This window comes from Bombus affinis, chromosome 3 (genome assembly GCF_024516045.1).
Source record: "Bombus affinis isolate iyBomAffi1 chromosome 3, iyBomAffi1.2, whole genome shotgun sequence".
NCBI lineage: Eukaryota > Metazoa > Arthropoda > Insecta > Hymenoptera > Apidae > Bombus > Bombus affinis.
In genome coordinates, this window is record NC_066346.1 from 1,793,188 (window position 1) to 1,814,837 (window position 21,650).

Sequence of the window (21,650 nt, forward strand, 5' to 3'; positions counted from 1 at the left end):
AAGAGATCTTTTCTTAAACAACTATTTTTTGAAAATTTATGAAAAATATCAAACTGTTGCAGATAATAGGTACACATTCAATCTCGGTAAATCATAATTTCATTTGTAATTTATTCATAACTTACCACCATTCGGTATAATATCACGATATTATATCTATATATTACAATTTTTAATCGTCGTTGCTATAATTCTCACCAACATTTACCGATCATTAAAGAAAGAAGCGCTCGAAGCCAAGAATGACACTTTCCCTATTAACGCCAAAACCATTTCCAGACCAAAAAGAAAGCACGTAAGAAATAGCAAATTTTATTTTCTCCGTTTCTTTCTAAACTACGATAGTTTCACTGGCGATTAAAAACTGGTTTCCCTCGATCACACCGATGATCCATATTAAAATGCAGGCGCGAATCAGCTTCCTAAAAGAAATCCGGCAGCGGAGCGAAAGAAATTTTTCTCATGCTCTCGTAGTTTCTCTTCCTGCGCACTCTATCTCGATAAATTTCCCTCGAAGCTCTATCGTACCCCGTCCCGAATCATCTCCATATTCCGCGGATAAATTTTTTCGGCCGGCACTTTTTCGATCTCAAGCTCGAAGCGACGCGCGCCGCGAAATTCGTTTCGCACGATGATTCATAACCTTTCGTGACCTACTCATTTACTCCTGAGTAACTACGCACCGTTCGTAACGCTGCTTTACCTTGGTCGACACATAAAATCGAGCGGAGTGAGGACTCGTTTCCTTTCCATCACACTTGGCACCGTGACGCACGTAAACGATAGTTCTTGCGCTCGATATCGTGGTGTTTCTTACCATTTCTTTTTACTATTAACTCGCTTACCATGATATATTGGGTATACCTAATAAGACGCAAAATTGATCGCCCTTGCTTTTTATTCGACCCCCTAATGAACGTTCTTTTCTACGATTTCATAGGATTTGTGGTGAGCGTGGTGAAGAATTTTTGTGAATTTAATAGGATTTATTTGGATCCATAGGAATAGGCGATGCGATATTTATGAATGATAAATCGTGGTATTTGGTTAACAGGTATAGCGATGGAAGCGAACTGTTAAGTAGAAAGTTAGAGAAAGGCGAAGAATTGTAATTTTTATTCTCATTCTTGCTCTTCTTATTTTTCAGGGAAATAGTTTCATGTAATTTATCTATCGGTAATGTTTCTTTTAAGTAATAACAATTTCAGGCAAGCGTTTTTAAGTATTCAAGCACAATGCTCTTTATATACACTATCCGTTTATTATTACCTGGCCTTTTTATTATAATAAGTTAAATAACCGTTGCCTTTGTATTGAAATTTTCACGTTAATATCTTTCCGTTGTGATTCGTTTATCATTATTTAACAAACAAGAATATTCGTCGCGCGGAACGAAAGCAACAAATAAATGCTCTCTGTCGTTCTAGAATTACTTTAAATATATTCTCATAGATATTTGAATAAAAACTATCATTTTAATGACATCTTCCTGTCATAATCTATTTATTATCGTACGAAAGAAATTAATTAAGCCGCATAGATTCTCGAACGATTCTACCTCTGACTTATTTCCATCATTAACGCGTTATTTTGCTCTATTGCAATTTACATGTTATTAATTCGCGGCATAAAATGAAAAAAAAGAAACGAACAAACCGAACAAGCAGGTATTTTGAAAGCACAGATGTCACTTAAAATTTGTGCGTAAGCAAAAAGGAATCTTCGCATAAAATTTGCACTGTCCATTTACCATTATCTGATTTCCTTTGATCAATTATTTAAATATTTGTATCCATTCTACAAAGAATAGCAATTCACTGTAAAACGTATTCTTTACTCGATTTAGAAAACATCGTGTACCAAAATTTGGTGGTAGATTCCGTGTCAACGATAGTAACTATATCTACACGCAGAAGATCGTCGATCCGTTAGGAAGGCGAACCATTCAAAATACGAACGCGAAAAGAATATTCATATCCGCGCGAGAGTTTTCTCCTCGCGAAGAAACAAAGAAACGAGCTTGCAACCAAAAAGGAAAGACATTTTAACGCTTGTACACGAACGAGAAATAATTTACGTGGGTAAATTTTCATTGGAACGGCGAAACTCGGAACGCGCGATGCAGCGGCCGTTTTTAAACTCGTCAAACGAAAGGATCGCTTTGATCGGTGGGTAAAATCGAGCAAGAACGCCGATTTAGACGCGAAAGAGCCACCGCTGGAAAGGGTTTGCGATGTGAAAAAAAAACGGCCGTGTACGCGAAGAAGAATGTTCATTATATCGGTTCGTAGCTTTCTCAAAGAGAAAGAGAGTTACGCGTCGAAGAGAGCGTTGTCGTACGATTATCGACGAGCCACGCGCAATCCCTTTTCGTGCTTTTTGCAAGCTGCACAGGCGTTTACCTTGGCCGTTACGCGGAATCGACTGCAGATACCAGTTTTTCTTTGTATCTTAGCGGGACATTATTCCGCGAACAATTGCCGTTGCGAGTGGAAGCGTTTGCATTGTCGTCGTCGCGTTCCTCGCTCGTCGTTGCCGCTCGTAGCCGCGCGCAATGCAAAACTGCACGCTCTTTAATTCTTTAACGGTTCACAAAAGCAACTGTATTCTCAGTCATCGGACTCGACGAATGCCGAACACCCGGTTCGTCTTTCGGAGAAAATGATTGATCACGATTTTGAAAATGTCAGTCGGAAATTTTCCAATTTCTTTAGTTCAATTTAACGACTTTCTTCGGTTAATTTCGTGAAAATTACCGAAGGAGAGAGTGAGTGAGTAAGAGAGAGAGAGAGAGATGGGTTTGTTCAAAAGTCATATAGCTTTCGTATAGCTTTTGATAGTTAGAGCTATAGATTTAGTTGAAGGCGATTCCTTCCTTTTCATTGATTAGATACGCTGGTTTATAATTATTTTGCATTTTTTGATACGTCATTTCAATCGCATTCCTCGTGCTGAATTTAGATGTGAAATCTGGTTTCGTCATACAGGATTTTTTAGCGACACATAGTTTAATAAAGTATTGTCTGAGGATGATCGACGACTTCCTGGAACATTTGATTTGAAAACTATCCTGTTTAACGCATCCAATAGTAGTTAGCTAGTATGTGGAAACTTCGCTGATAATCTCGCAAATAGACATTTTCAAAGACATCTTGCACGCTAAATCTCTACTAGTGTAACTGTATCGGTAACTATTAAGTAATAAAGAATGCAGTCACCTAATGACTATAGGCGACGAAAAAAATTTGAATACATATTAGAATTCAGTACAAAGATAGGTACTATTATGTCAAAAACTTTATTAACCGGTGTTATTTATAATGAAAATACATCTTTTCTGATGCTTTTATAGAAAATGATACGATATAATAAAATTTAACGCCGGTTTTATCAAAAACGGATATATTCATCGCTTACTTAATAATCTGTTAAACTATGATGTTGCGTTATACGTAACACGAGTGTGAAAGGGTTAACCTTTCCAGCGCTATGAATCGGTATTATAATCTTCAAAAAAGTTGTTCACCGAGCTCTGTGAAACCATGTACGTATCTGCATGCTGTATGCTATCTACCATTTGAAACGCTATGAATCCATGCGTAATACACATTCCTAATCGTTAATTAACTTTAGTTGATAATATATAGCTGTGTAAGTTGATAATAGTGAAAATATCGAATAAAATGTACGTAATTATTTAGATATGTAATTATTTCTGAACAGCGGTATAAATTATCGATTCGAGACTAATTTCATTCTCAGCACGATCATAACAATTTAAAATATAATTGCTGTCGCTCGTATAGATTAAACGATGGCCACGAATTATTTAGTTTGATAAAAGATGAGATTACTTTTCTCGTTGCATGTCTGTGATTGATGAAATTTTAAATATAAATAAATAAATAAATATATATTTAAAGTTTAAAATAAAAGAAATATATATTATAAATCAACTATGCTACTGTCAAATACGAATGAAAGAAAGGTATTGAAAATAGAAATTTAAAGATAATCAAGCAAGGTATAATTGCATTTAATTAAATTTCATACATCGACTCGTTATTAGAAGCTTTCCATTAGAATGCATTCGCTGTCACATTAACGATTGCTCGCAGCACTTCTTCAACTCGTTCCCGCGACCGATAAATTAAACACAATCCCGAATATCGACGATCGACGATAAACGTAGAAGTTCGTTCAAGGGGATACTGAAACATTCTCGACGATTTCATTAAAAATTCCTGTATCACCGATCAATGTCGAACGATATTCTCGTTGAAAATAGGATCCGTTTAAGAAGAGAAACAAAAAGAAAAAAGAAAAGATAGTAGGAAAAAAAGAAAAGGAACGGTGAACAAGGAGCAGCAAGATATTAAATCAGACCTCATAACGATGCGCATAAATCAACGGCGCTTCCATCTGCGGAAACGTCCATTTAAAACGCACTTTTTCGAACCCGATTTATCTCTTCGATCGAAACACTTCCCATCGTTTTACGCGATATAATATTATATTATATTCCAAAAAATTATATTTAATTGTAGCACGATAGGAAATAAGCGACTCGAACCAGATTTACATCTCTAAATTGAACACTACAGAGGAAAGACACGATAAGTATAGTTTTTCATATTACTTTGTGGTGGCTGAAAGGAAGTTTTTTAACGTAATATGTTTAAAAACCGGAATAATCGTTTTGAAAAGAAATCTACAAGGCTTTTTAGTAGAAACTAAACGTAACTGGGTGTGAAATTAGTCTTAGGGCGATTAATATTCTTGAAACGTTCAAGAGGCTGAAAAAATACGTAGTCAACAGTCGTACGAAATAAAAATAGCGTTCCCAATTAAAAAAAGAAATTAAGATCGTCCCCACTTGGAAAATTATCTAATTGTACAAAGATACGTTAATCTATAGAAAACAAATTCGAGAAAGATTCGTCGTATAACAAAACTCTTTATTTCAATTCGGTTGGTTCGTATATAATAATTTTTAATATAAACACAAACGTTACTGTTTACAACGAAACACGAGATGAAGAATATACAGAAATATAAAAGTAACCAGTCGCACGACTCTAAATAAATCTCGTTCGCAATATAAAGCTTCCTAACGAACGATAATGCACAACGGTTCAGAATTTTTATCCCGGAGAAACAATATCTATTTCAACAAAATTCTTCCGCGCTTTTAACAATTTAGAAACTGTTTGTATCTTACAGTAATAAAATGGTAGAATACAGGGATGCAAACAAGCAGGTATTACGGGGTACGCGAATTTCACGGCGTTGAAACTTCTATTTTTTCTCTCTCTCTCTCTCTCTCTCCCTTCTTTTTCACCCTTTTGCCTGTCTTGTTTACGTGTCTCTTTCATTCTCCGCCCTCCACACCGCCCTTCGCTCTTTTCCTTCGTTTTGTTCTAATGGCTAAAATTGCGCGCGAGACTCGCGGCGCTTACTATTTAACGGGGCGTTTAAAAAAGTAATGTGGAAATATAATGGGAAACAAAGGGAAGAAAGTTTCCGTGCTCGCGTCGGCAACTGCCGACAGCGCGCCGCGCACAGTTTTACTCCCCCGCTATTTGGTTTGGATGAAGAGCTACCTGTTTGTTTACGTTTCGCTTTCAGCCGTTTGTACTCTCTCTCGACGGTGCAGCAACGTGCTGCACCGGATACCCGCGTGTGTGCATATCGCCCTCTCGGTCCCACCCACGTGCATGCACCCGCGCCGAGCGATAAGCAGCCACATGTGCATACGACCTCCGAAAGCGAATCCGATTCGCAGGCTTGCCACCACGCGGGCTCCTCTTCGATTCTTACTCGGATGCACTTTGATCGCGTTTAATATCAGCACCGCAACCACCCACGTGTTCTTTTCTCTTTCTTCCTTTTCCTTTACTTCTTATCGTCCGCGTCGTTGTATTGTTCGGTGATTTTTGTGTTCTTTGGAAATTTCACGAAGGGACTTAGATATTTTTCTTCAAATGTTTCTGTTATTTTTCGTGCGGTCGCGTTGTTTAATATTTTTTGAATTTTTTGAATTTTTGTTTTGAATTTTTGAAAACGTTAGAAATTGAAGAATCAAAATGTTTGGGAAAACGGCCTGCGGTTTTGCGGTATATACTTTTGGCATATTTTTGTAGAATGGAAAACGTAGAATTATTCTCGACGAATCACTATCTCGTTCGTGTATCTCGTAAGAATGAAATTATTACGAGCCATCGGCACAATCTCGCTTATGGTAGATCTAACAGATAATAGTAAACGTAAATTACTTTGAGCGGATACCGACAAATATTAAAAAAAATACTGGCAGATTGTAGAAACTGCGATGTTAAAAATGTTCAAGTTTTCTTAATCCTTTGAAACTCGAAAAATGACAATACACCATCCTGCGATGTATAAAGTACGTTCGAAAACATCCGTAAATAAAGCACAAGGAACGATAAAAGTAAAAAATAAACTAAAGCCGCGATAAAGTGTCAAAAAGCAATACGGATAAACAATTGTAACAGGGAAACTACTCCTGTGGTCACGCAAAAAGCTTACTACGCTTCTATTAGCGAATTGTGTGGCGTTAAAGCTACCCTGGGACCACGCAAGGGTGGTTAGTTGCATAAGTGTGAAACGTTCGATGGGGGGAGAAAGAGATGCAACCGTAGGATGAAAAGTGGGGAAACCACTGGAGGTTAGAAGGGTTAGGGACGCCGATGGTGGTACGGCAAGGTGGCGGATGGGTTGACTCCGTTTATCACTAGGAGACATACATTTTGCAGCATCGTGATATAGAACCTCGAGTCTCGACACCGCAGCACAGAACGTCGTTAAGGGACGTGAGTCTATCGACGACGACGACGACGACGACGATGTACCAGCGTCGTCGCCATCCTCGAGATCTAACCACCACTCGAGGCAGATGTCGCTTGCGTTGTCTCGAAATATCGAGACCGTCGTTATCGGAACTAATCGACCGATATTTGTGGGTGGGCAGAACTCTAGAAGATACGGTGAAAGCCTGAACTTTAAGCTAAACCAGGAACGTCGACTGTTTCGTGATTGTCGTTTAATTGCCGTGACTGATTCCAACGTTCTTTCAACACCTTTTATTATTTAAGTATTTTCGATATTATTTCAGATGACTAGGACTAGACTGTTACGTTGAAATATATGTTTGCAGCATATTGAAACGAGATTCGTTCGAAATCGAACGATTTAATGTTAATGATGTGATATTTTTTTAACTGATCGTTGGCAGGCGCATCGACTATTACTGGCGACTTGGTCGAATTAGTTGAAATAAGTTAGGTTTTTAAAGCGATTTAGACAAATTATGTTTTGGAAAAGGTCGATTCGTTTTGTTTTTTATTGAAAACAGAAGAAATTGCACGATCGAAATGTCACACGCAGACTAGTAAGAAAAAAGGGATACTATTAACAAAAGAACTTCGCTAAACGAGAGTCTATTATAACTTTAATAATCCTCCATAGTTTCTTCTAAATTACATTTGGAAGTCTGGGTAATTAACTCCATTTAAACATCTACCTCAGATTCGCCAATTAAAACAACTATACTCTCGAAACAATTACACCGTTCTGTACGAAACACGTAAAGCTGCGATTCAAACTATAATGCTTATTATTACGATGCATCGTTATATACAAGCTTCTGATAATTCGATAAAAAAAAAGAAAGAAGAAAGAAGTACACAAAGGAAGGAGGAGACGATGCGAAATGATGTAGTTGTCGAGGCTCGTGTAAAGGGCAGCATTTCCACCGCTGACTTTCATAAATTTTTTCCAGCCGTGTCTTGGAAAAACAGATCCGAAGGTGGGCCTGAATCGTCGAGCCTGTGAGAGACTGACAAGAATTATTAGTGGGTGAAGGTAGCCAGTAGCTGAGCCGAGGATCAATACTAGGCAGACGTCCGTGCAGTGTGGTGGAGTGCACTTCTCCTACACAGCTCTAGGCTAGGCTAGAGCTAGGAAAGGCTGGGATGGAGGTTGGGTAAGGTTAGATCGTGAGATGTCTACGTAGACTCCGGTCCCCATAAACTAACTCGACTCGACGATGCAGCCACCACCATTGGGCTTCTACTTGGAAAAAAGTATATTCTCTTCTCTTTTGTACTCTTCGAGATATGTCCTCTTACGAAGATTACGTGTGTCGAAATTAATTTTAATGAACCATTAACGTCTTCATTTTTGTGAGAAAATGTTATATGAAATCCGATCTGACGTATAGATACATAGGAACGTTGAATTGATAAAATAAAGTTGCTGTCAATGTATAATTCTTTCTTCGGATGCAGCTCTTGGTTCTTTAAGAAGCGTAGAATATCAAACGTTATACGCGTTAACGTATAAATCTTACAAATAATACAACTAATAATCGTACAATCAACACTTGTAATATATACTGATACTATTAGTGACCTAACTTCTAATTTGCAAAACTGGGTTAGCTATCTGTGCAGCACGAGTCCACAATTTACTGTAATTTGGATATTGGCTAATCTTATTACCCATTTGTCAAATTATAATGCAAGAGTGCGCAAGATATACGTTAAAAACGTCCTTCTTTTAATATTTTTGTTGATCTGCACGAAGAAACACATACAGCCATTAAATTGCAAATTTCTTCTATTTCTGTGTATATAACTCGAACCCTGGAATAAAAACGCCCAACCTTCTCTTCTCGATTTCCTTTTCAACATGCAACTCTTCTTTCATCCTTTCCTCGTGCTACGCAACCGGTAAGTACAAAGAAAATCGAACAGATTGATTAGCCGTTGGTACCTAACGAACCTAACAGACAGAGATTGAAAACTCGAAGCGAGAAAGAAATCACCTGCGCGCCTATGCGTCTTAATCCGTAACCATTACTCGCGCAGATTCAATTATTTTTAGACGCATGCGAAAAGAGACGTGACCTGATGCATCTTCCTGCGCGTGAATCCGCGCCGCGTGATCGCGAGACCGAAACTAACGCGTCGCTTTCCGTGCCACGGTTTTCCCCTTTTGTTCGCGTTCTTTTCCAATTAGCGAGCGTACGATTTTTTTTTAATTCGCGAGATGGGCCGCTGACAGACCCGTGCAAACTTTAGAACGACTCGAAAGCGCGGGCAAATTGGCCTTTCAATATTCGACAATGCGTTGCGGTGCGACTGGTCGCGCGCATTCAAACATTACGATTTAACTCGCCGCGTTACGTCGCCGATCGCGCCATGAAAATTTAACCATTCGGTGTGTCGCGAAACATCAACGCTGTACCAGGTCGAATCCAAGTCGATCGTGTTTGTAATTAATCGTTTGGACGAACGAAGACTATCCGAGATACGAAAGTACACAGATACGTGTTAGGAGTAGAGAAAATTCTGTGCTTTCAATTCTATGCTGTATCTTATTGAGTCGTTTCAGTGTCTGTATATGTTTTATTAAATTTAGGTATCGTATCGCTGTCTAATGCAACGATTTAATTTTAAAAATCGAAAAAGTAACTGTGAATACAACGACTAATTAAATGTATGTTTTATCTTTTTACAATTTACTGTGAGAAAAAGACAAGAGTCAAGTATTATGGGAACCTCACGTCTTCGCATTTAAAAAGTGGAAAATATGGATTTTCTGTATCTAATGGATAAGATCTTGACGATGAAGTAAGAATAATTATTTTCGAAATTGTTTATTCTCAATTCATTCATTTGTCAAACTTTTACCATCTAAAAGCTGACAATCCGAAAGCTACAAGAACTACCGAAATATCGGATCGGAATGGTTAGAAAATGGAAAGAAAATCATTGATATCCTTTATATTTTTATATTTCAATATTGTTCAATATTTTAACGAATCAAGAAGATTCATAATGGTTTATGGTTATATTTAATATGGAATTGAAATAAGAAATCTCGCACAGCAATGAATCTTTCTTTATTCTTTATTTCGGAATTTTTCTCGGATTTGAGACATTTGTTAATTTTAGAAAAAACGCGTCGACTGAAAGTGTAGATAAGATTTGTGCACAGCTGCGTGCAAAGTACGAAACTAAAAGCAGAGAATCCTCTCCTACATCTGGTTTATGTACGTATGTAAGTTGAAGAAAAAGAATCACGGGAAAGAAACAAAGATTAAAAAGAAGTCGTCGGATCGCGGCTGGCGTATTTTACGATCTTGGCCGGATATATATGCATGCACAAGCATACATACACGTATACTTAACCAGGAAGTAAAAATAATCTCGCGGAACGTAGTGCAAGAAGTTGTGAAAACTAGTTAAACCGCCCCAAGGTCGAGACCGTGAAACTCGTCCAATTCACGGTGCAATTCTGCGCACACATCCTTCGCTCGGATATGACAGGCTGCAAGATACAGTTCAGCTTATGCAATGCCTGCTCGTAACTATGTAAAGCTATCAAAATCTACGATTTCATCGACATCGTAATTTTCTTTTAACATTTTCCAATGCGTGATTGCGATTCGCGGTCGTTATATTTTTTTTCTATCTACTATTTTATTGTAACATCGTTTTTTTTTATCCTATAGTGTATAGTTGAAATGATAATTGTATTTAAAACGTATTCTATTCAGACTTTACAATTATTATGTAGACGCTAGATATGTACAAAGCGTCTAAATGATTTTTCGTAATAATTACGTAACGCGCTTAACTCACGCTTTAAGATATCTAACAGCGTTCTTTGAATTATTTTTGACCGAACTCTTTTTTTTTTGCTATTTTCAGATTGAGACATAAAAAATTGTAAAATTGTAGCAACATGTACTTAATTCCCCTACCATGTCAAATCGAAAGCGAACGATGCAATCGGTGAGCCACGAATCTGCAATCGATAGGCAGTAAAAAACCGCGATATGGTTGGAAACGTGGTATTGCTCGCCAGTGGACTGGCTGAGCGTATAACAGCTGCTACAATAAACGATATACACATACTGACACACGAGGTAACGGAGAAAGGAAGGTAAATCAGAAATCATCTCGTAAGCGGGGCAGACAACGTCGTTGGGTTTTCGCGGACACGCGAGGGTGCGCGTCAAATGGTAGGAGGGTACGAGCGGCTGCGTAGTCGGACGCACCCACACACGGGCGCGAATACTGATGATCATTCACGCCACTGACCTACTCTGTGCGGCGCGCTTAGCCCTCCAACGTGAGTGGGAAAGAAAGGGTGACCGGTGGGAGGAAGACAGCCACAAAATGACAAGAGGGTGAAACGAGAGGGTGAAACGAGTAGGTAAAGACGAGAGGGGAAAGAGTGAAGGAAAAAGAGGGACTAAGGGACGAAGAAAGTCGCATGGACGAGCGTGAAGAGGGAAAAAAAGGGCGGAGGGGAAGGGTGGAAGAAAAATATCCGAAGGGAGAGAAATGGTGGACTCGGTGAGGAAAAGTGGAGAAGGAAGAAAGAAAGAAAGAAAGGGAAGAAGACGAGAAGGGTGGAGGAGGAGAAACCACCAGAGTGAGAAAGAGAGAGAGAGAGGGAGAGAGAGAGAGACAGACAGACAGAGTCTGTGTCTGGTCGACAGGTCTGGGCCTGCGTAACGACGCGTGCACGTCGGTGCAAGTACGACGATAGAGGGTTGAGAGTTGCAGCGAGTAGAAGGGTGTATCGGCGGGGTGAGAAGTGGTGGATGGAGTGGGGTTAGGTGGAGGCGAGTTGCAGGGGTGCAAGTCGACTGGTAGGTGAAGGGGCAAACGAAGGGGGAGGGCCAGGAATAGGACGAGGGGTGGAAAGCGACCGAGGGGCGGCAGGGAACACGGAAGGCTACGATTGATCCGTGGTCGCCCTCCGTCCTCCCTATCCTCTTTCTCCCTTCTACCCTTTCATCCTACGCTGGCCCTCTTTGTCTCGTCGTCCGTCCCTCTTTCTCCCTAGCGTCACGACCTCACGAATTCATTGTGCACTTTTGCTCGTCCTTTTTCTCTCGGCAGCCATTAGCTGTCCGTTCGGCTCGCCTCTTATTAGCATAGTTGCAAATTCTATGCCACGACGCCCGGTGGTCTCCCCTTAACGCTTGATTGGAACCCCGACGCTTTGTGACGTGACAGGTACACACGTCCCTTCGAAACTAACACCGGTACCGCTTCGAAAGTATAAGCCTTTACCGCGCGTCGTTGGAAAAAGGAAATTTGGTCTTTTCACCGCCTAGGAAAACCAAGGTGACGATCGTTCGCCGCTCCACCATCGATATTTCAGAATTTACATAGCCTTGAAACCGCACGTACATACGTGACCACACGTAGGTGGCGGAATTCTTTTTAATCGATTCGAACAATGCAGAAAGATACCGCTGAACATGCCTATCGTTTATCTAAGAAAAGACCAAGCCCAATTAGAACGGCCGGGGTTCAACTTCTGGAATTCAATCGAGACAATTGGCTGTGGTTACCACACATTGTTCTGTTACATTGTTAATTTTAATGGGACTGATAGCTGTGTATTGGGGTAGTCAGGTTGGAAGATTTAATGGGTGCAGACTTGCAACGCAGATGCTTGATTCGTACGAGTTTCAGTGATCGGTTTCTGAAACGCAATTCCTCCACTAGCGATCCCTAGTACGCACAACTTTACTTTACAAACGATATAAATTACATTCGAATGGAATATACGTCATTTTACATATTCAAGATTATTGGTATAATACAAATTGATTGGTAATCATCTAATTAATATAAGTCATTCATTTTTTATATTCAATTAAAACGACTACAAAAATCGATAATATCGTCACAATGTTAACAGAAATAGAATTTTAAACAAACTTTCTTCGATGAGATTTTTCGAAAGATTTATATAAATTGGGTCAACGTGTTTTACCACGTATTACGCTTCTATGAAATTAACGAATAGATATAATGTTATTTAAAATTTCCAAAGGCGCTTTTAATAAAATGTATGCTTATTAAAATAGCAGCATAATTGAGAGAATCGTAAGCGACAGTTTAAAGCGACGATACGTAAAAAAAGAGGGAAAACAAAAAAAAATATTTCATTTAATATCGTAACCCTTCGCAACTTTAACAGTCCATGCATCTTTGAAATCGTCTGGGAAATTAGTATTCCGTTCGGTATCCCTGATTGATGACATTGCGTTTATCGAGCGGCGTGCAGCAATGCACACAGATTATTCATCATATTAAAAAGCGTTTTCACAGGTCGCGCATTCATTCGAGTGTTACATTCCAATAAATGGAACTTAACAATCAGCCGTAGAAATTGGTACGCGCATGCTGCATGACGTATGCAGACGAGGCCAGCAACCACCGTAAACAGAATTATACAATACCGAACGTGCTACCATTAATTAGAGTAACTTTGTTGGCACGTGAGCGTGTGCGAGCGTGTTACGCGGCCGCGCTTTTATATTAATAGCGTGCGAAATGTTTTGACACCTCGACGCCGACTGCGGATTTTTAATTGAGACGTATCGCGGATCGCGTTTGTCGCCAGACGATTATAAACAATTTGGTCAACGATATAGTTCAATAAACGAGCATATCACATTCTTCGAACGAAAATTTAACTTGTCGATATATCTCGTTTTAAGCAAATTTTTCACGAATTATAATCGATAACATTAAAAAAGGAATTATAATTAATATTATTAAAAGTTGGCGTGATAAATGGTCGAGAGAATAACCAGAACAATATCGTATTTAAATTTTAGTCGTTCGAGAAGACGAAAGATCAGATTTCAATTTTTCACAGGTTCTCGGAGAATTCATGATAATAAGTGGTGAGACACCATCGATATCAGACATAGATCACGCGATACAGGCTGGCCTGGTTCTTGCGATAGAATATTAATTGAATGGACCAATAAACGGGTCTAGCATAAAAATGAGTTATCGATTTAGAGGATAGCAGGGAAAACACGCCGACATTTCTTACGTTGTTTCAAAGGGAGCAATCAGATGATTAAACGGTTACTCTAGTAAGTGTGTTTTATACGTTAAAAATTAGTCGAATAATATAGAAACGTTCGAACTTGCGAACGTTCCAACGTTTGACATTTTAAAATACCATCCACATTGTTTACTCGAGACTAGACCGTAAGATTGGATTTATGAAAAAAAGAAAAAAAAAAGAAATCGTCCGTCATGTGTTATCGCTAGATGAAAAATTTCCCAGCACAATGACAACCGACTGACCGATGCAAATGTCACGAGGTGCTTATTACACAATCTCAAAATGAACATTTTTAATAGGTCATCTAAGGTCTCAGATTAATCGCCTTTTCTTTCTTTTTATCCACGTAGTAATAAAGTGATTGTGTTCGCTGTATTTGAAAGTTGTTTATTTGATTCTCCAAGAAAAAGAAACGAACACGTGCGGGTAGATACGTGAACAGATACCTGCTTAATGAGTATGTAACAGGAATAGGCGTGCACATTTTGACCCAAGGATGCTTTCATGAGATTACAGTTAACGCTTGTTTCTGCACTATTTCACGACGCCAAGCTCTAACGATCACAGTCACCACACAGTGTTGCAATTTCATTAATCAATGTTTCACAGATTTCATCGAATCACGGTATAACATAGAACTCTTTAGATCTTTCAAATATTATCAGCAACGATGCTGGAAAAATACGCTGTTGCGGTATCAATACACACGTGAGAATTGTACTTTATCGGCATGATACGAGCAAAACGTTCATTAAAAATATTGCAAATAGGTTATCGATGTGCATCCTTACGATCGTTCTAGTAACCATTGTTTTTTCACAATAGCAATATACAAGATCTAGCTAGCGAATAGCTGACCTATCGAACGAAGTACAGAAATAAATTACCATATACGCAATTTAGTGTCTTATAAATGTTTTAATACAGCAGACGCAAACGAAACTCTAAAGAAAACTAGCATTTATAATACAATACATCTTTTACTATAATATATATACATTACTGTCGATAAATATTTGGACATCTGGCGTAATTCGATGAAAAGATTCAGATTTTTATTGTATTTTCAACGTTATGATTAATTCTTTGCCTTTGGCTGTAATTGAGATGCAAAAAATGTAATACAGCGTAAATCCAGAAGTCCGTCCAAGTGCGAAAGGAGAGAACTAAGGACAACAAATAAAAATTGCATCACTCGATCTTTGTATTTATATCTAATAAACAGCTGACACTTCACAAAACCAATATAAACTTTTAGATTATGAAGAAATGCAATCTTCTACTATTATCTTCTATTATTTTCAAATTCTTCTTTTATTTATATTAATTCATATATTAACTATTGTTTTCATCGATGTACTAATTATATGTGATCGCTTGACATGAGATCAGAGACCGATAGTTATGTACAGTTTATATATTTGCAATAATTTGGAAGTATAGAAACACTTATGGACGCTAGTGTACGAAAGAATTTTAAGCTCGATAAAAGGATCAAACGATAAATATCGATGCACAGAGCGAATTATAAGCAACGAAATCCGCGCAGCGGTGTCGCGTTATTGACAGAATTTCGCGAGAGAGAACTCGACTATATCCGGAGACGTGGAAAGCGCGCGAACACCATGACGCACCGTGAAAATTCAAACGACGAAACGTCCTTCCGGGCGAGCGAAACGTTTTTCTATCGTTGGTACACGGACGGCTGGTGTGTTGTGTTCGAGTCCCGTGTGAAAACCGACTTTTGTGCAGGTTCGCTGGTATCCGCGGACAATGAAACGTACTGTAGGCGGCAGGCAGGCGTTACGACGGCAAATCCGATTCACGCACTATCGACGCGTTACCTAATAGCGTATTACGTGGATGCAGATACACAAGCGACGTCACGTGCTCGACGAGGCACCTGCGCTCACGCAAAGCAAAAATAAAGGTGCGCGAGACGAAGTGTAGCAATTGCCACGGGCTGGCACACCAGCCGTCTCTCTCTCTCTCTCTCTCTCTCTCTCTCTCTCTCTCACTCTCCCTCTCCTTCCCTCTCTCTCTTTCTCTTTCTATCTATCTATCTATCTATCTATCTATCTATCTATCCATCTATCTATCTATCTTTCTCTCTATCTCTCTCTTTCTGCGTGGAGTTCCGTTCACGCAACGCGCAATGCGTTACTTAAGAAAGCGTAGACGCGCAATTTCAACCGATCATCCCGTCAGCTCTACCTCCGCCGCCCTCTGATGCGGTCGATCTATGAAAAACAACGTGCACGTGGACGCGCATGCAACACCGGATCGATCTGCAAACAACACCAGACAATAATCGCGTTTATCACGCGGGAAAATACCCGGTGAGTACCGCGCGACGAGGGTCACCGTAAAAACCAGCAGCCATAATGAAGCATCAAGCCAGCTGGTTAGATGTTCTCTCTCTTCCTCCCCCTTTTTCTACCTTTTTCGGTGCAATTTCTCCGAGTGCACCACCACCGCGTCGTTTCATCCTGTTACAGCGATACTAGACGCGCGTCGCTTTCCTGGACTAACGCCGTCGACGTGGCACGATTGTGTTTCCTCGCGACCAGGAAAAACCGCGGATAATGGGAACTATAGGAGTGCGGATGTTTAATGCGCGATTTAATTGTTGTTTGCCAAGGTTTTATAACGAAAGAAATTTTGATTGACAACTTTTGGAATTAATAAATGATATCTATTCGATTACTATCAATTTTGGAAATATTAAATTCTTAATCGAGATTGTTAGTACTTTTATCTGTAATATTCAATATCTTTATTTTCATATTTTATTATTTGTTTCGTTTGTAGAGTAAAGATTTCTGAATTATATTTCGAATGTCGGTATCGGACGTTTTTTATATTCTACAGAACACCTACGTAACGCGCGATTCTACGTCCCAGCGTGTAACGATGAAGATCGATAAAGGAAAAACTCGGGTGATTTGACGGAAATCGCAACAAAGTAATTCCATTCACACAGAGTTCTTCGCGTTGGCGTATCAAATGTGCTTCGCTATAGCACGCTCATAACTCATGTTCGTGCAACGTGTACACAAGAAGAAAGATTTGAAAAAGCCAAAGTATGCATAACTAGTTCCGAGTCTACACAATGCATAATTTATTAATCGTTCCGAGGATGCTCTACAAACTTAAAAAGTGTCGCGACTACAGTTATCTCGAGCATTTCTTCCTATGTTTAACGTTATGTAAAAAAACGTTGAAAATAAAAGAATTGCATCGTGATCGATCGAGAAACACCATTAAAAGAATGGCTGGGGGGGAGGATTACGTGCGTTAACGTGCCACCGCATGGCCTTCTTTCATCGGATGAAGAAACTATTGACATTGAGGCAATTCAATTTGCACGATGGATTTGCGTTTAAACCGAGACGGCACGACTCGCCGTAAATTCCGGTTCTTACGGCGGCGATCACGAGCTATCAGCCTAGGAATAATTTATCGGCGACGATCGCATTAAAGTAGCTACAATGAAATTATTCCCCGCGGCGGTGTACTTGTGTGCAGGTCCACGTGTGCGTATATAGACGCGTGATCTCGCGAGCTGGCTCGCTAGCAAACACGCGCGCGCGCGCGCCCTCTCGAGCACGCACGCGGCTGCCGCGAGCTTTACGGATGTAGTCGACAGTCGGACGCAATTAGTATTACCTAAGAATCTATATAGCCAGACATATCGTAACAACTATATATTGCACGAAAAGTATACGTACTTACCTGCGCGCGTGGAGTCCGCACATCGATATAGCAACGACATTCCGCGCCACCTGGCCGAACGCGTGTTTACTTTTTCTAATTCGAAGTCGCACGTGTCGCGCGTTCGAGGTCCCCTTCGTATTCCGATATGATTCTCGTGGTATTCAGCTCCTTCCGATCCTTTCTCCGATATCTGTACAAAAGATTGTTTCTTTTTCTTACTTTCTTTCTCTCTTCCTCTCTCTCTCTCTCTCTCTCTCTCTCTCTCTCTCTCTCTCTCCCTTTCTTAAGAAGAATGGTTTAAGAAAGGTTAGGAAAAATACGTGGACTTTTGTTCGATACGAATATGGAAAAATGAGAATCGGTTTTAGAGAGGGAGACAACGTTTCTCGATAGCCTTTGAAAGCCCGCGAAACTATCGAGCTTAACGCGAAAAGAAAAATCTGCATATAAATTTTAGGAAAGCATCTTCGACTCGATGTTGCGTAGGCGATGTAACAAAAGGAAGAGGAAGGGGAAAATACCTGTGACAAATCGGGGCGGAATTGCACGCGAATATCTGTTCCGTCTGTGCATCTCTTTATCTTTCTCTTTCTATCTTCCTCTCTCTTGTATGCACGCACACGCGCTGTCTCGCGCTATCTTACTCCTATACTGTCTCTGTCGCGCACGTAAATTCGAGCTACGCCAGTCCAAACCGTGCGAAATTTCTAATTTCGAGGTCAGACGTGCGGCAAAGTACGTCCGAAATAATTACCTTCCGTGCTGCGTAAGACGTCAATGCGTTTGATATTCTTACACGATCTCCCCTCCCACCCTTAACACGACGAACAAGAGTTTTTTTGGTCCAACGACGCCTATGGCTCTACGAATCGCGAGATCTGCGAGGGAAACGTGCGCCGTCTCTGTATGTGTGGCTGTGCGCGTGAGCGTTTCACACCTGACTACTACGCTAGTCAAGCGAGCGACCGAAACAACATTAGATATTTATTAAATAATGATATCGGCGTGAAACTTTTGCGTAAATTAGTTATATAACCGAATAGGATTTATCGTGGACGAATTATGCTCGTGGGCGGTACCGAATCGATTTATTTTGTCGGTAAAGTCTGCGCGGCGAACACGGTAGGTTAGTTGACCGCGGGGCCGAGCGAGCGCTGAGCTGACAGTAGGCCGGCGACGTCACAGTGGGCCGGTTGAGCCTTCCTTCGTTCGATTCAGGCAGGCTCTCTATTCATTTTACATGTAGCAAGGTAAATATTTCTATGCGAGTGTCCATTCGAATTCGTGGCTCCAAGTGCGTGCAATTGTCGGCAGCGATCTGTGATTACACGTTTCTCGTTATTTATTTCCTTTTTTTCAATTTTTTTTTTTACGACGAAACACTTTTGCCGGGGTGTGAAAAAGAAGTTTTTTTTCCTCGTACGTGCCCGTTCCTGTTACATTTCACGACATTGATTGCTACTGCTACTGTTGTTGTTGTTGTCGCCGCTGCTGTTTGCTGTCACGAGCGATACCCGTGGAAAAAGCAGATAGATAGATAGAGAGGGAGAGAGAGAGAGAGAGAGAGAGAAAAAGAAAAAGAGCACCGTATCAGCTACAATTTTCTTCGATTCCATCGTCCGATACGCGAAAAAGAAAAAGAATACAAACACACGGCAGGACACGGAACACGCACTTTGCACCCGCTCGCAGATCTCTCGTGCACGATCATTGGATTTCCCATCGAGAGAACGTCTCTGTCGGCCGAACAGCGCGCCCGAGACACGTGAAATCCCACGGTTGACAGTTACCCGTGGCGCGGACGCCAGTGGATCGTGAATCGTTTCTCGCAACGCATCGTAACCACGTTCGACGTTGATCGACCTTGTGCTGTTTAACTTTTGCCAAACAAATTTTTCAAAGCATTCGCGAACCGTCTATGATTCGCCAATTTCTTCGATTACTTCGACGCAATCGTTGTTTGTCACTGTCATGCTACGAATCAAAGTGTTCACCACGCACGAGATCGCGAACGCATCGTACACGTTGATTAACACTCGTGAATCATTTCGAACGATCCGGAAACCGACTCCAAAAAAGTTTTTGGCACGAGCGATAGGCTGGCCAGGAAAAATTCGTTACGCCGCGCATCGATACACGAAGACACGTGACAAGTGAATAGTGAAGTACGATAATCGATTACAGCGACAGTGTGCGATTCTAGCGATATCTCGACGATCTGTCGCAGATCTGAAAAAGTAGCGCGTTTCCGCGATCGCGTAACGCGCCGCGAATCAATCGGAAAGGCATATCGGCGCGGTAACGGCGCGCTCAAACGCGGAGAAAAGTAAACAAAAGTTAAACGCACTCGTGAAAGCAACGTCGGTCGATCGTGTCACCGATTAAAAGCAGCATTGACGTAGAGGAAGATTCCCGTGGAATTTCGTGGCCGGGACGCGGTTCGATGCAAAGTGTCGAAGATCGTCGAGTGACGGATCGAGAGGAGTGCGTCGGCAACACACATTATGAGACAGCGCACATGAGTAACTTGGTGAAAAACGCATCGACGACGCATCTCCTGAAATGACAACCGGAGAGACGTCAAAAGTGATAGCTTTCGAAAAGTTGGCTGGAACAGTACGTAATAAGCTCTCTAACCTAGCAAGCTTTCTTACCTAACCTATACTCGACGATGCGGCTTGGCCGCTGACAAGCGTGCGACAAGTGAGTTTTGCGTTCGATTGCGAACGAAATGTCGTGTATAAAAACCAGTCACGAACGACATGCTGGATCGGATCGAATCGAACGAGGAAAAGAACGCGAGGCAGCCCGTGGTTCGTTCGAAACGCGTCTCGATTGGTGTTGAAGCGAAAACGTGAGGCAAAGAGTGCGTGTTCCGTGAGCCGCCAACGGCGGGACGAAAATATCACACGTGCGTCGGGAGAGTAAGCTGAGATTTTTGGAAGACGACGCCAGTCAAGTGGGCGATCGGTGAGCACTGCTTTTCGGGTGAGCGACCAAATAACAAATTAAAAAAATCTCTCTGAATACCAGAGAAGGAGAAGAATCTTCGTGGGGTATCAGGTAGAAGATGATTCTCCTCCAAAGCGCGAGAATCGGACGGTTAGTCTCGCGTGTCACGCTGTCACACAAGTTTCTCTGCATCCTCGAGTCGCTTCTCTCGGACACGTCTGTTTATTGACAGCTCGAAATTCCTGTGACTCGTGCTCGCCCACGATCGGTTCAATTTTAACCGACACGCGAGACCAGTCGTCCGCTAATGATAAAGTCGATCAACATCTACTGTTAGGTTCGAAAGCTTATACGTATACATATACACCTACGATTTCTCGTTCGTCGAGAGATCACGTTCTGTCGTTCCGTTTCTACAAGATTATGGTAACAGTGACGAAATGCGATTTCCTCGACGTTGCGGAAAGCACCGCGAATCTTGAATCGGTAAATGATAGTCTAGTTTCTGTGAGAGAAAGAGAGAAAACGTATTTGAGGGCGAGAGCGTGGGTGAACCTCTTTCAGTCGTACGGCCCTGCATGCTAAACAGCATAGACGTTTGACGTTTCGTGAAGGTCGCGTGCTGTAGCACTTTCCTTCTCGCACCGTCGACCGTGTCTCTATCTATCTCTCTCGCATGCACACCGTCTCTATCGCGTACTCTTTCTCTCTCCCTCTATCTGTCTCGCTGCAACCTTAACCGTCTCTGTTCTACCACGTCTTTTCCGTCGTCGTTTCTCCGTTGCCCGCGTCTATTGCGTCCATCCGTCTCGTTCTACGCACATACACGCACACGTTATATACCTACCGTTGGACGTTTAACGATCGTTACGCGTTGAAATTGTCGCGGCTCATTGCTTTCCGGGAAGTTCCGCGAATTTTCCACGAAGTTGCCGCGTCCCGTAGCTGCCGCACGCGCGTTCCGCGTCCCCACGCGGATTTTCACGTTATCGACGCGTACGTGACATTGAAGATCTTCAGAGGAAATCGTTGGCAGCGCGGTTTATACAGGGTGACGCCAA

At 41.1% G+C, this 21,650-nt stretch overlaps 2 protein-coding genes across 10 annotated transcripts in view; one reads left to right on the forward strand and one right to left on the reverse strand.

The window, feature by feature from the left end:
• LOC126914225 (uncharacterized) overlaps window positions 1-19,446 on the reverse strand; it is a 110,087-nt gene extending 90,641 nt beyond the window's left edge. For 2 of the 6 annotated variants that reach the window (XR_007709607.1, XR_007709605.1), the window contains exons 1-2: window positions 18,159-18,643; window positions 17,656-17,827 (exon numbers count right to left, since the gene is read on the reverse strand). Coding sequence is in view for 1 of the 6 variants with exons in the window: in XM_050717878.1 (XP_050573835.1) it covers window positions 17,652-17,827; window positions 19,313-19,360 (224 nt within the window). In the remaining 5 variants the exon portion in view is untranslated. Of the gene's footprint in view, window positions 1-11,277; window positions 15,087-17,651; window positions 17,828-18,158; window positions 18,644-19,312 lie in introns of those variants that run through there. The other 4 variants (XR_007709608.1, XR_007709606.1, XR_007709609.1 and 1 more) reach the window with 4 other exon arrangements.
• LOC126914204 (zinc finger protein 628-like) overlaps window positions 18,755-21,650 on the forward strand; it is a 120,393-nt gene continuing 117,497 nt past the window's right edge. Inside the window, exon 1 of one of the 4 annotated variants that reach the window (XM_050717827.1) lies at window positions 18,755-18,887. The gene's annotated coding sequence lies outside the window, so the exon portion shown is untranslated. The other 3 variants (XM_050717830.1, XM_050717828.1, XM_050717829.1) reach the window with 3 other exon arrangements.